The sequence below is a fragment of the Dama dama genome, chromosome 3 (genome assembly GCF_033118175.1).
Source record: "Dama dama isolate Ldn47 chromosome 3, ASM3311817v1, whole genome shotgun sequence".
NCBI lineage: Eukaryota > Metazoa > Chordata > Mammalia > Artiodactyla > Cervidae > Dama > Dama dama.
This window is the reverse complement of record NC_083683.1, coordinates 44,069,446-44,084,400: the sequence shown is the minus strand read 5'-3', so window position 1 is coordinate 44,084,400 and position 14,955 is coordinate 44,069,446. Positions and strand designations below refer to the sequence as shown.

At 45.4% G+C, this 14,955-nt stretch overlaps 1 protein-coding gene across 2 annotated transcripts; it reads left to right on the top strand.

Annotated features, from left to right (window-relative positions):
• Window positions 1-2,530: 2,530 nt before the first annotated feature.
• Window positions 2,531-8,971, top strand: LOC133041888 (keratin, type II cuticular Hb1-like). 2 transcript variants are annotated; one of them, XM_061122722.1, is made up of 10 exons: window positions 3,377-3,392; window positions 3,450-3,796; window positions 4,568-4,776; window positions 5,371-5,431; window positions 5,811-5,906; window positions 6,132-6,296; window positions 6,561-6,686; window positions 6,939-7,159; window positions 7,966-7,997; window positions 8,531-8,971. In XM_061122722.1, exons 1-10 carry the CDS (start codon window positions 3,377-3,379, stop codon window positions 8,641-8,643), a joined length of 1,386 nt encoding a protein of 461 aa, XP_060978705.1. In that variant the 3' UTR covers window positions 8,644-8,971. The 2 variants fall into 2 exon arrangements, with proteins under 2 accessions (XP_060978704.1, XP_060978705.1); XM_061122721.1 differs by having other exon boundaries at window positions 2,531-3,796.
• The last annotated feature ends 5,984 nt before the right edge of the window (window positions 8,972-14,955 follow it).

Here is a 14,955-nt window from a genome sequence, read left to right as displayed (position 1 = left end):
TACAAGCCGTCATAATGGTAGTTAATTATGTGTCCAATTACAGACAGAGGAAACCAGAGTGTGAACTCAGCAGCTAGCATTAAAGAGAAACATGCAAATCATCTTTAGCTTCCTTTGCTTTTAAATATGACTTGTTATTATGCAAGGGGGTAATTAAATCCTGGAACACCAGAGGTCACCCTGGCCAGCCATGCCTGGCTTTGGCTGCCTGGTGTCCCATTTCTAGGAAGTGCCTCGCTGCCCCTTTGGTGTCTTTCCCAATTCTCTTGCAGACCTGAATCCCTTTGGTCCAGCTTTGATTTTGCAGGGGTTTCAGTGTAACCTTAGTGCCATACTCTGTAGAAGACGGAGCCCACCTCCAGTGTCTGCGCTTCTGCTCCCAGCTCCAGCTGTGTGACTAATGGCTTCAGGATTATGAATTTCTACTCCAGTTTTCTTTCTTCTTTAAAAAATTATTTATTTTTGCCTCTGCTGTGTCTTCGTCACTGTGCGGATTTTTGTCTAGTTGTGGAGAGAAGGGGCTACTCTCTAGTTGTAGCAAGTGGGCTCAGTAGTTTGGGACACACGGGCTTAGTTGCTCTGCATGTGGGGTCTTTCCGGACTGGGGACTGAACCTGTGTCTCCTGCATTGGCAGGTGGATTCTTTACCACTGAGCCACCAGGGAAGCCCTCTACTCCAATTTTCTTTAGGGAATAAATTGGTATTGAAGAAGTTTTCCCTTGGTATCTCCCTCACAAGAGGAAATGAACTTACCCCAAAGTATTTAATTTTCTTAATTTAAAGATTTAAATTAGACTTACAGAAGCACTTTCATGATGCTTGCTTGGATCGCCTTCTGCATTTTGGTGGATGGATGGAGCAGATTTTCTGTGCTATCACAATCAGTGAGGAGGTTGATAATCAGCTTTTGTTCACACTGATAATTAACTGCATTTAAAGTTCCAAGAGACCAGAGGGCTGCAGGTGGAGTTGTGCTGTCTAACATAACCAGAAGGATGGAAATGACAGGTTTAACGACTAAAGCACTGTGGTCCCCCAAGTGTCAGTACCAATTCCTGACCCAGCTCTGATGTCAGATACATTCAAGGACACACTTCCCCATAAAGAGGGTTGGTGGTCAGAGTGATGAGGAAGAGGGAGGCTGCTCCATTTTCAGCCAGATCTTCTAGAAATTGTTCCCTTGCCCCCTTTATCTCCAACCCACCAGTCAACTGATGGAAAGCTAACTCTCCATCTTCTCAGGGGGCTCCGTGGTAAAGAATCCACCTGCCAATGCAGGAGACACAGGTTCAGTGCCTGGTCTGGAAAGATAGAGAGCTAACTGATGGAAAGCTAGCTCTCTATCTTGGCGTCGTGTCTCTCTATCTCGGTGTCGTGTCTCTACCCCCACCATAGGCCCCTGGAGCTGATTTAAGGCAGGGAGCAAATAGGTACCCAACAGGAGCCAGGCTCAGAGTTGGAAGGAGTCTGCAGTTCCCACGCTGGGCAGGCACACACAAAGGACTTTAATACAAGGCTGCAGGGGGTCTGGCTTTAATGCCAGGGTACTCGGTGGGAGAGTCAGCCTCCAGGGCCTTTGGGCCAGAGGTCAGGGCATGGTCTTGCAGGAAATGACGGCTTGGTTGGGGATGAAGAACACTGAAGAGCTGGATGTACAGAGAAGAGAGATGGGAGGAGGGTTCAGGCAGAGGGAACCGTCTAAGCAAAGACGCAAAGCAAGGGAGGCCAGAGGATGTGGGAGGAACCGCTGGCAGCGAGTCCGCTTTGGTTGGAAAACGGGATGGATGAGGTTAGGGGGAAAGGAAGCAGGGGTTTGGTGAATATGGTGCATGGGTAAGGTGGGCTTAGACTGTCAAGCTGAGTGTGAGAGGTAGTTGACCGGGAGAAGGCCATATTCACCGTGTATAAGCAAATGGGATGTGGGGATAGTACATGGAGGGGATGTGTGTGTGTCTACTTTTGGTAACCCACAGCATTCTTATGAAACATCTTGAACATCAGCATGCCCATTTCAGAGACACACCTCTTTTTTCTCCATGGAATAATGGTCAAAGTGTTTCTGGAATCAGACATACCTGGGTTCAAGCCTGGGCTCTGCACCTTGCAATCTTGGGTGAAAATTCCATAACCTCTCTGAGCCTTAGTTTCCTTTGTATCTAGAATGAAGATAATAAAACTTATCTGGGGATGTGATATGGATAAAGTGAGTGTATATGTAAAGCATTAATACAATGCTTGGTGCATAGTAAGTGGTCAATAAATATCAGCTGTTATTATTGTTGTTATCATTTCCCCTCTATGGCTCATTGGTTGCCCCAGGCACCTTCCCTTCCAACCATCCTGGCCTCCCCACTCCCCTCACCCCCACCCTGGGCCTGCCTTGTCTTCCAGTCTGGGAACTGGGGCTTCCTGCCCACTGAAGTTTCTTGGAATGGATCCCAGGTCCCACCACTCAGTCCAGGCTCAGAGTTTATTGGAGAAGCTCTTCTGAAAATGCCCGAGAAAACAGGGAGGCCTTTGAAAGAGACTGTCTGGGGGAGTGTGGCCTTGTACTTAAGGTCTAGTTGAGGGAGACACTCTGTTAGGTGTGGGTGAGGAATCTTGAAGGCCCACAAAGAGGGATGGAGGTGGGTGGACAGAGGGGGTTTTAGGGATTCAGATACTGAACTCTCACACCACACTGCTCACACACATCTACCCACTTCATGGATCCCCCAGCATGAAGTGGCTGAAAAAATACTTTTTTTGGTTATGTGATTGGCTTTCCATGTCTTGGTGGGAGTAAACACAATCTCCTTCTGGCCATGCCAAGGGTCAAGTGTCATCGGTTGCCCTGAAGAGTTGGCCCCCAAGACCCTGCCTGTGAAGCCCCTGGAAGGCTCTTGCTCTCAAAGCTGCCAAGGTCCACCCCAATCTTCCCATCCCAGGCAGGCCCACCCTTTGTCCCTTGTCTCAGCGCATCTTGTGATCCAAACTAAAAGTCGGAGGTTATGAGTCCAGCTGACCTGAAAACCATCATCCCAACCCGGCTTCCCTTCCTCTCCTCAATTATCTCACAAAATGCAGAGTCCCCAGACCTTGGTTGACCTAGGCTCCTTGGCACCCTTAGGCTTTGAACTATGGAAAAAATTCTGCCAAGGCTTCAGAGTTGCCTGAGTGTAGGATTTTCCAAAGCCCCATCTTGATGATATTATCCCAGAAGAGGAGAAATGACTGAGAAATTCCCCAAGCCCATAAAGGTGACAAGAAGGTTACTCCATGTGGCGACGCAGACAGTGCCAGGTGTCTGGGCTTATAAAAGGCACAGACAGTGAGGGAGAGCTCAGAACACTTCTCCTCTTCCTCTGGCTTCATCTCCTCCTGCCTTGAGCCACTATGACCTGTGGATCAGCTTGCTTTAGCTCCCGTAGTGGAGTCCACAATTCCAGCTCCTGTGTGACCACTCAAAGGTACGGTTCTGGTCGCACCTTCAGCTGCACCTCGGCCTGTGGGCCCAGGCCCAGCCGCTGCTGCATCACGGCTGCTCCTTACCGCGGCATCTCCTGCTACCGTGGTCTCACTGGGGGCTTCAGCAGTCGCAGTGTCTGTGGGGGCTTCCGTGCTGGTTCCAGCAGCCGCAGCTTCGGGTATCGCTCTGGTGGCCCCAGCCCTCCCTGCATCACCTCTGTGTCAGTCAACCAGAGCCTCCTCACACCCCTCAACCTGGAGGTCGACCCCAATGCACAGCGCATAAAGCACCAGGAGAAGGAGCAGATCAAGAGCCTCAACAGCAAGTTTGCTGCCTTCATTGACAAGGTGGGTGTCCTTGGTCACACCCTTCCTGAACCTTCTTTCCTGGGTAGGCACTGAAGGGTTAGTCAGGGGGCAGGAGAGATGTGAACCAGATGAACCCCGGGTCTGATGGAGGAGATGGACACACTTTCAGGGCACAGACAGACCAGAGAGATGTGAGCATAGTGCAGGGGCTCCTGATATGATAGCACTGTTATAATGTACAAGAGAGACAAGAATGGGCTTGGAACTGCATGTCAGAGGGAGGCGACACAGACCCCCGTCCCCCATGGGACACATGTGAAATTTACATCAGAAATAGAAACAGAAGAAAAAAGAAATAGAAGTAAGACTATAGGGTCACCTTTGGGGATAGTGCTGCCTGGAATGCTTCGTTGTCCCCCGCCCCCACCCTGTCTCCGCATCCCCCTCTGACTCTCACTCACTCACACACTCTCACATTGAACCCTGTGGCCAGCTGAGGCTTCCCTTTAATGTTCACTTCAGACAGGAATGGGCCAGCAGGAGACCTAACTGGGGAAGGTTTCCCAGGGGAAAGCTTGGTCATTTGGGAAGGGATTCTGATCCCTGGCACAGTGAAGCCAGGCATGAGAAAGGACTTTTCCACTTGATCATGGGTACGTGGACTCAGATCTGCAGCCATCTCAGTGACAGAGATCCTCATGTATGTGTTGGGATGGGAAGGGGGAAAGGAATCGGCGGAAGTTTTGGGGGGTGAATCCTGCAGGATGCTGGGATTATGGCTGTCTGGGTGACTATTCCTCTGGGTGGCAGGTGCGCTTCCTGGAGCAGCAGAACAAGCTGCTGGAGACCAAGTGGCAGTTCTACCAGAACCAGCGCTGCTGCCAGAGCAACCTGGAGCCCCTGTTCAACGGCTACATCGAGACGCTGAGGCGGGAGGCTGAGCGCGTGGAGGCCGACCGCGGGAGGCTGGCCTCCGAGCTCCACAGCCTGCAAGAGGTGCTGGAGGGCTACAAGAAGAAGTGAGTGCATTTGGGAAGGTCCACTTCTCTCAGAAGGGTTGACATGATACGACAGCTGGGGACCCACTGAGCACACTGGTTTTAGAAACTTATTTCTTCATTAACTCACTTTTTACTTTTGTCAGCTTTAAAGGCAGTGACAGGAAGACACATGAAGAGAAGCTGAAATGTCAGCAAAGAACCTTTTTCTATTGCATTATGAACTTCTTAGGATAGGGACCATATCCCTGTTCATCCATCCATCCATCCATCCATCCACCCGTCCCATAAGTCTGTTCTGAACACTTACTCTTTTGCTTTACTGTGCTAGGTACTGGAGGTACAAAGAAATGACACTATGTCTCCTCCACTGTTCATAATCACTGGTTCAAGTTACTAGTTCCATCCACCTTTCCAGGCAGTTTATTATGCTTGAGTAATAACAAAACCAGTATCTTTAAAGTGAATCATGTCTCAGTTAGAGAAATGTGTAATTAAGATGTGGGTGAGAGGGATGTTTCAGATATCCTGGGGGGTGGATGTGATGGGTCAGGTTGAGCCCTCCTTTCCATTACTAGCTAAATCTCTTGTTTCAAATTACCTTACCTTGTGGAGGTATGAAGAGGAGGTCACCCTGAGGACCACGGCAGAGAATGAGCTTGTCAAAATCAAGCAGGTGAGTAGGTCTGCTTGTGGGATAGTCTCCTGGGAGTCTGGTAGCCCTCAGGGCATCAGTATGCCCTTGTTCAGTTAATAAACTTATATTTTATTCCAACCGATAGAAGGGCATTTCCCTTCTTACACTCTAGGAGATCTACAGGGCAGGAATGCTCTGGCTCTTCCTTTATAGAGTGGCCTAGAGAGATGGAAGGACTTTCTAAAGTCACACAGGACATTTTGCTAGAGTTGGTGGGAGACCTTAGTTCCCTTATTCTTGACTTCCTGATCTATGCATATAACTTGCTTTGCAGGGCTGGGGATGGGGTTGGGAGAAGTGGAGCCCCCCTGGAAATCCTCTGTAATGACCAGGGACTGCTGTGTGTTTCTATCTCCAGGAGGTTAACTGCCTCTATGTGCGCAAAGGAGATCTGGAGGCCAATGCACACAGCCTGGTAGAGGAGGTGGACTTCCTGAAGACCCTGTATGAAGAGGTGAGCACCAGCAGAGAGGACATTACTCAGCCCTCCTGATTCCCAGGCCAGCCTGTGTACAGAGGAAATAGACAGGGGTGCCTGCAAGCGTGAGGGTTTTGGAAATTGTAGTCTTGTGTGTGTGTGTGTGTGTGTGTGTGTGTGTGTGTGTAAAGGTGGAATGTGAACTCTGTTCTACTTGGCTCTGGATGGTGTATGTAATGTGAATGACTCTTGGCCCCACAGGAGTTGAGAGTCATGCAAGCCCACATCTCAGACACTTCAGTTATTGTCAAGATGGATAATAGCCGGTACTTAAACATGGACAGCATTGTCGCCGAGATCAAGGCTCACTATGATGAAATCGCTAGCCGCAGTCGGGCTGAGGCTGAGAACTGGTACCGCAGCAAGGTGAGTGGTCCAGGACACCTGCCTCCTAGACGTGGTGCTGGGAGGGATTCAAGGTGTATATTAAAAAAGGCTACCTTTGTCTGGGGATTCTGATCCTTAGGGACGGTAGATAAAGTATTGACATCTCAATGGGGTAGGAAGGCAGGGCTGCCGTGTATGGTTGCACAGGCTGAGCACTGGACAAGCTGCAAATCATCTACGTTGTCCTGAATGTGTGGGAGGTCCTGTCCTGAGTTTCATGAGCCTCTCTGCTTCCTCTCCCAGTGTGAGGAGATCAAGGCCACGGTGATCCGACATGGGGAGACCCTGCGCCGCACCAAGGAGGAGATCAATGAGCTCAACCGCCTGATCCAGAGGCTGACAGCTGAGATTGAAAATGCTAAGTCCCAGGTAGGATTTTTTTGAGGCCCATCCAGGATCCCACAGGCAGTGTGTGTGCCCAGCTGGATCTCACCATTCACTCTGCAACCCATTTGTATGACTTGAGTCCTAGGTTATGGCCCCTCAGGGAGCCCCAGTTGATGAAGGGGAGAGGTCTGTTCCTGGGGTGATCTCATCTGGGTGGAGAGACTGGACACATCTAGGAAATGGACACAGAGACCCAGGGACCATAACCCACCTTGTTCTCTCCTGGGCCCTTAGAACTCCAAGCTGGAGGCCGCAGTGACCCAGGCGGAGCAGCAGGGCAAGGCGGCCCTTAATGATGCCCAGGGCAAGCTGGCGGGGCTGGAGGAAGCCTTGAAGAAGGCCAAGCAGGACATGGCCTGCCTGCTTAAGGAGTACCAGGAGGTAATGAGCTCCAAGCTGGGCCTGGACATCGAGATTGCCACATACAGACGCCTGCTGGAGGGAGAGGAACAGAGGTGGGTACTTTCTGCACAGCTGGGGCCTCAATTGCATAGACCTGATCCATTTTTTTCCCCTCTACTACTTCCCCATTCCTTCTTTTGCTCACATCTTGGAACCCTTTTTGACTCCCTCTCTGCTCCAAGGAGAGGCTAAGGAGGACAGTCTCAGTTGAGCCCACTATCTGATTTCCAATGGGCTCCTACATCATTTGGTTAGGGACAGTAGTTTTCTGGTTCTCTGAGGGAATAAAAAGTCTATGATGTATGACATTTGTGTATTTTAGTGGTATAAATACTTCTATCATGACTGGGCTCAAGCTACCACTGTGATTTCATGCAGAGTTGGCTAGAAATGTACAAAATAGTATCTGTGAACTAACTGCTAGGAGCTGGTGTCAGAACACCCTTGCTTAAGGGATAGGATAAAAATGGCCTCAAACTGAAAGAGCAAATAGAAAAATACATTTCGATTAGAGAGATGAAAAGCTTGTGGCCCAGGGAGACTGGATTGTAGATGGTAGAGCCAGTCAGTAGGAGTAGGGTAGGCAGTCTGAAGCTGGAGTCCTGGGGGCAGCCCCCCTGTAGTAGGACCCTCTTCCTAGAGGGACCTGGGAGGTCTTACCCCTTGTGTTCTCTTGGAACAGAGCTGGGGAGATGCTGAGCCTCTAGAGGTGCTGGACCCCAGACCTCCTCTGACCTTCTGGGGAGGGACTTGGGTGGCTCCTTAGGTGACTGGGTTCAGAGTGGGTGACTATGTGACTTCTGGGATCGTTGTCAGAAACTAACACCCAGTCCTAATGCTCTTTTCTCTCCCACATCAGGCTGTGTGAAGGCATCAACGCTGTGAATGTCAGTGAGTAATTTGGGCCCTGAAGGGGAGACACTGAAGTGAGATAGTGGGAAGAATGTCTTAGCTCTGAGGGTGAAAAGACCCAGGGAGAGGAGTTCCATTCATTAGCAGCCACACAGTTACAAAGAGGGAGCTGGTGGACAGGTTATGAGTGGAATAATACTTCATCCCAGGCCTGTTAGAGTGTCAGTCTTATTTTCCCCATCATAGGAAGCTCTGACTTTCTCTTTGTCCAAACATACTTGTCCATACTCCAGTTATCTTGTTCCAGATCAAAACAGGTATTTTATCAGCGTGGTTGTCCCCATGGAGGTCTTCCTGAAACCAGGTACAGAAGAATAGATTAAGAAAGATTGAGGTCATTCCCATCCAGAAGATGGGAGTCCTGAGACCACACGGGAGTTCAGATTGTCTTTCTCCCTGGAGATGTGGATGATCCAGAGACATCCTACTGGGTGTTAGGGAGGGAGTTGTGTTTGGGACCAGCTCCCCGCCACCCCCAAAGGTTCTGACTTACCATTATTGTCTCTGTGCAGGTGTGAGCAGCTCCCGGGGTGGAGTTGTATGTGGTGACCTCTCAGTCACCCGTACCAGTGGCATCAGGTCCTCTGGGGTGGGAGCCTGTGGCAGCAGCTGTAAGAAGTGTTGAGTTGGCAGGACTTGAGGAGGCACCTGAGCCCCAGCCCATCTCACCCTCTCCGAGCCTCCCAGCTGGCCTGTCTGCCCAACCCTACCATGTGCAACCCGTCATTCTGACTCACCTTCTCTACTGTCCACCTCTCAATTCTTGTGTGGGAATCCCCTCCTTCCCTCCTTGTCTCCTGCCTGCCTACGGCTGAGAGAGTCTGCTGGGAGGAGTAATCCATGGATGTAGTCTATTTGAGGATTCTGGGCTCTCTGATCCCATGAAGAGGGCAACACCTAAGTCCCCCTCCCACCTTTCTTTCCCTTGCACTCTTTAATGTTTGTCATTTCCTTTCCCAAATCTTCTTTCTTCCTTGCTATCTGTGCTTAAAATAAAGTCATCTAGTTTCCATCATATGTGTGCATCTTTCTGTCCATTATTTCAGGCCTGGAACAGGTGGGTGGGGTCTCCAGGAAGCGGGAGGGGTGGGGGGGGGGCGGGCCTGCTGCTTGGGCCATGCTATTGTGTGTTCAGGGCTGGGGACATTGAGGAGGGGTGCGCCGATGGCTCAGGGCTCTCTGAGGTAATTCTCTAGTGCTAGGAAGTGTCTGACACAGTGTTGGCTTATAGTAGGCACTGAGCAATGTTAAGAGAATGAATGAGTTCATCTCTGAGGTTTCCAATTGACCACAGGGCACCTCCACGTGAATGTTGCACTGATAATTGAAATTCAAAAAGCCTTAAAAACATCTCATCATTTTTCCCATCTACAGATGCCCATTCATCAACTTTCCTTCTTTCTATCAGTTCTTTCTGTAAGGTATAGTTCGGGCGAGGCAGAAAAGGAAAGACGACCTCAACAGAAGTAGGTTACCTTTATTCAGGCAAGGAGGGGCGACAGTCGGCCTAATGACCAGGCTGAGCGCTGAGAGGGATCAGGGAGGCTTCATATTTATAGGGAGGTTTGTGGAAGCAATAAGGGAAACGTTAACCAGGCGGGATATTTTGAATATTCTTTTGTTGAGATGACATTTATAGTTGGGCAGGGGGTGATAAGTCTTCTGGGCAGGTGTAGGGGGTGGAAGGTTTCTGGACAGGGGGTGGTAAGTCTCAGATAGATGCAACTGGCCTGGAGCATCAGGGTGGAACTAAAGTTCTGCTTTGTTTTCTCCAAAGTTAGATGATTCATCAAGGGGCCTTTGAGACTGTTGTTTTCTTTTCTAGGCCCAAAAGACTCCTTCACTTTCTAATATCTCCAGCTTAAAACTCTTTGACACCTATTTTCCCTATTTAATGAGTCACCAAACTTTGTGAATTGTTTTCTCTGCAACTTCTTTCCTTGCAGTAAGTCAGACTAGGAACTCTGAATAAACTTTTTGTCATTAAAATTCTAGATAATATACTTTCAAAATATTTTAATGCATCATGAGCTAGCAAGAACACATGGGAGGTGATCAGAGTTGGATAACAATAACAATAAGCATGACTCCAGGGAAGTATGTGAATGATGGAGCCTAATGACATGAAAGGGACATCTGTTGGTCATTGGCATTCAATGGATGGAAGCCCACTATGGTTAGGGGACTGGACACAAAGCCTAGGCCCACAAAAGGGAGAATTGGATCCAAGGTCCATAATAGGCAACTGGATGATACTCAGTGAAAGGGGAAGCAGGAAAAGAATCCGCAAAAAGAGAGGAAAGAAACATGTACATCTTGACCTTGGCTTTGGTAAAGAAAAGTTTTTCCTGATAACTTTAAACCACAAGTTTACCCTCATCCAGCTCTGGGCTGGAGTTCACTTTTTTTTTTTTTTTTCTTTTGGTGGCAAATACCCACAGTACCGTACATGAGAACGTTGTTTAAAATGAGCCCAGGTTGGTGGTTCTCCCCTGAATCTGGCAAGAGCAAATACAAATCCTTTCTACAAGAATGCCATTCAAACCCAGGCTTCTAGAAATTCTTCCAGAGAGTGTTACAACAAATGGAAGCTCACAATTAATCAACAATCATGAAATGTGAACCAAGATGCTATCATTAGAGGGATGAGCAGAAGCATCTCACATCAGCTTAATCCCCAGGAAGATGACTTGTGTGTGTGCTCAGATGCTTCAGTTGAGTCTGACTCTTTGCGACCCTAGGAACTGCAGCCCACCAGGCTCCTCTGTCCATGGGACTCTCCAGGCAAGAATACTGGAGAGAGGATTGCCATGTCCTCCTCCAGGGGATCTTAACTGACTTTGATAAATTAAGGATGCTTTTTTTTGGATCAAGTTGCATGGCTTGTAGTATCTTGGTTCCCCGACCAGGGACTGAACCTCAGCCCCACCAGTGGAATCAGAGTCCTAGCCACTGAACCACCAGGGGAGTCCCAAGGATGCACAATCAATTTTAGCTATAGAGCAATCACTAAAACAGTGTTTATTATTTAAAAAAAAAAGTGCTAAAAACCAATAGAATAAATAACCTTGAAATGTTTAAAAAATGTTTGATTAAATCAAAAGAAGGCAGGAAACGAACTGTAGAGAACAACAACAACAAAAAAAACCACATCAGACAAATGTGAAACAGACAACAAAATTATTGACTTAAAACCAATCATATCAATGATTACATTAAACGTAAATGTAAAGAACTCAGCTCTCAATAAGAATGAAATGGAGCAGGACCCCATAGTCCTTGCCCCCTCATGTCCTCTGCCTGCATTTTGTCTGTGGAGAAACTTTAGCCAAAGAGTAAGTTTAATCAGAGAAGTCGGAAAATGCAGAAACAAAGGAAAACAATCAAAGGAGACAATATAATAATAATGTAGTCATTAAGCATAATCAAGAACATTTAGTTCCCTCTCAAGGACTGTGGATAATATGCTGAGCCATATCCTGTGAACCATCTTATAGATACTGAAACCAGGTGGAAGAAGTTAACTATATGATGACCAGACTGTAGCCATGACATAAGCTGCTGTAATTCCAAGAACTGGCCTCAAGGAAACTAGAACAAACCGACCATGGAACTGAAGATAAACTACCTAAAACAGTCAAGTTGACACTGGTCAGACCACTGATGACCAACCTCATGATGACTGTCAGAGCTGACTCTACTATTTCTGCATGTAACCCACTCCTTCTGTCTAAAAAAGCTCTTGCCCCCTGTCAATGGTGGGAGGAGTCGGCTTTTGGACAGGTGTCTACCTCCCCCACCCCTCACCCTGCCTCCTTGCTTGCTGGCATGCAAAATAAAGCAAAGTTTCTTTCCACCAACCTGGCCTCTTTAATAGTTTTTGAGTGTTGAGCAGTTAGACTTGGGTTCGGTAACAAGAAGACAAACAACTCAATCAAAATGGGTAAAAGATTTCAATTGACACTTTACAAACCTAATACAAAGATGTATTAAGATTCAGTAAGTATGTGAGAATCAAGGTTGCTGGGAGAAATATCAATAACCTTAGATACACAGATGACACCACCCTTATGGCAGAAAGTGAAGAACTAAAGAGCCTCTTGATGAAAATGAAAGAGGAGAGTGAAAGAGTTGGCTTAAAACTCAACATTCAGAAAACTAAGATCATGGCATCTGGTCCCATCACTTCATGGCAAATAGAGGAGGAAACAATGGAAACGGTGAGAGACTTTATTTTTTGGGGTCCAAAATCACTGCAGATGGTGTCTGCAGCCATGAAATTAAAAGATGCTTGCTCCTCTGAAGAAAAGCTATGACCAACCTAGACAACATATTATAAAGCAGAGACATTACTTTGCCAACAAAGGTCCATCTAGTCAGAGCCATGGTTTTTCCAATAGTCATGTACAGATGTGAGAGTTGGACTATAAAGAAAGTTGAGTACCGAAGAATTGATGCTTTTGAACTGTGGTGTTGGAGAAGACTCTTGAGAGTCCCTCGGCCTGCAAGGAGATCCAACCAGTCAATTCAAAAGGAAATCAGTCCTGAATATTCTTTGGAAGGGCTGATGCTGAAGCTGAAACTCCAATACTTTGGCCACCTAATGCGAAGAACTGACTCACTGGAAAAGACCCTGATGCTGGGGAAGATTGAAGGCAGGAGGAGAAGGGGACGACAGATGATGAGATGGTTGGATGGCTTCACCGACGCTATGGACATGAGTTTGAGTAGGCTCTGGGAGTTGGTGATGGACAGGGAAGCCTGGCGTGCTGCAGTTCATGGGGTCGCAAAGAGTTGGGCACAACTGAGCGACTGAACTGAACTGAAGTATGTGAGAAGCCGTTCATCATTATTAGTCATCAGAGAAACCTAAATTAAACCACAATGAGAAAAAACTTACCCACTAGACTTATCATTTAAAAGACTAACCATTTAAAAGATTGACCATCAAGTAGCTGGAAATTTCATGGAGGATAAAATGATATAGGCACCCCAAAAATAGTTTGCCAATTTCTTATAAATTTAAACATACATTTGCCAAATGGCACAGCAATTCCTCTCTTGGGTATTTATCTACAAGAAATGAAAACAGGTCTACACAGAGACTTGTACATGAATTACTTAGGAGCTTGAATCATAATAGCCCCAAAGTAAAAACAATAAAAACATTTTATTAATAGGTGAATGGATAAACAGAGATATATTCATGTGATGATTATTACTCAGCAAGAAAAAAGAATGAACTACTGATTCATGAAACAACATGGATGATTCAAAAACATTATGCTAAGTGAAAATAATCAGAGTATATACTGTGTGCTTCTATTCATAGGACGTTCTCCAACTGGCGATACTAATTTCCATTGCTAGAAATTAGATCAGTAGTTGTCTTGGATGAGGTGGGAAGATTGCTGCAAAGGGGTATGAAGGAAACTACTGAGGTGATTGCTGGAATGTCGTTTATCTTCATTCACTGATGGTTGAATGAGGGCAAACATCTATCAAAACTTGTTGAACTGTACACTTGAAATGTGTGTATTTTACTGTATGTAAATTATCTCCCAATAAAATGGATAAACTAATGACTTTAAAACCCATAAGATACTTAGAAATAAATCTAACAAATATGTGAGAGAACTATGCCTAGAGAAATACAAACATTTTATGAAATGTTACAGGAAATGAAGTCAAAATGCAGACCTAACTAAATGAAGAGACACAGCGTTGTTGAGAGAAAAAAAGACATTAATTGTCCTTAAATTGATTTACAGTGTCAGTGCCACTACAATTGAATTCCAAACAAGGGTTTACATAAATATTAAGAAGCTGTTTCTAAAATTTATGGTGAAGAGAAAAGTTTGAGAATAGTTAAGGCACTGGTGTAAAAGGAAGAATGAGTATTTGCCCTTTTAGAAAGCTACAGAAATTCAGGGCAAAAGTATCTATACAAGATTAGACAAACTGACCAATGAGACAAAATAGAGAGCTCCTAAATTGATGTGTATAGTATACATACATATATAAAACATATGTATTGCATAATTTATGCTTATGACATACTGTATAATATTTTGCATCATATATTTATATATGACATATTTGTATATATATATAATACATATCAATTTGGGGGCTCTCTGTTTTGTTACATTGGTCAATTTATTCTTGTGTGTATATATGATATAAATATATTAAATAAATAAGACATAAATAAAATTATATATAATATGCAAAGTTAAATACATCTTATATCTATATCTATATAGATGTATAGCTATATATATCTTTGATTCACAGATCAATAGCAAAGAAAGAACTATACATTGGTTAGCCACATTGGAAAGAATGAAATTGGATCCCTGATTTCTGTGATACACAAAACCAATTTCAAGCAAATTAAAATTATACACATCAAATGCAAAACTTTAAAACTCTAAGAAGAAAAAAAATGGAGAACACCTTTCTGATCTTGGTATAGAAAAGGACTTGTAAGCAAGTCACACAGAGTGCTTAATATAAAAGCTTGATAAGTTAGACTACATTAAAATTAAGAACTTTTATTGATAAAAATATGCCATAAAATAAAAAGAGGAGCTATAAATTTGAAAGTGCTATTTGTGATACACATAAGTGGTAAAATAGTAATAGTTAGAAATATAAAGAACACCTGTAATCCAATAGGAATAAGGCAAACAACCCAATAGAAAAAATGTTCAAAAGAAAGCAAATACATATAGATAATAAACATTTAAAGAGCTATTCAACCTCAACAGTAATCATGAAAATTCAAAGCAAGGTCAAAAATGAGATTGATTATACCATTTAATTGTTTTTTAAAGATATTTATTTATGTATTTGACTGTTCTGGGTCTTAGTTGCAGCAAATGGGGTCTTTAGTTGCTGCATGAAAACTCTTAGTTGCAGTATGTGGGGTCCA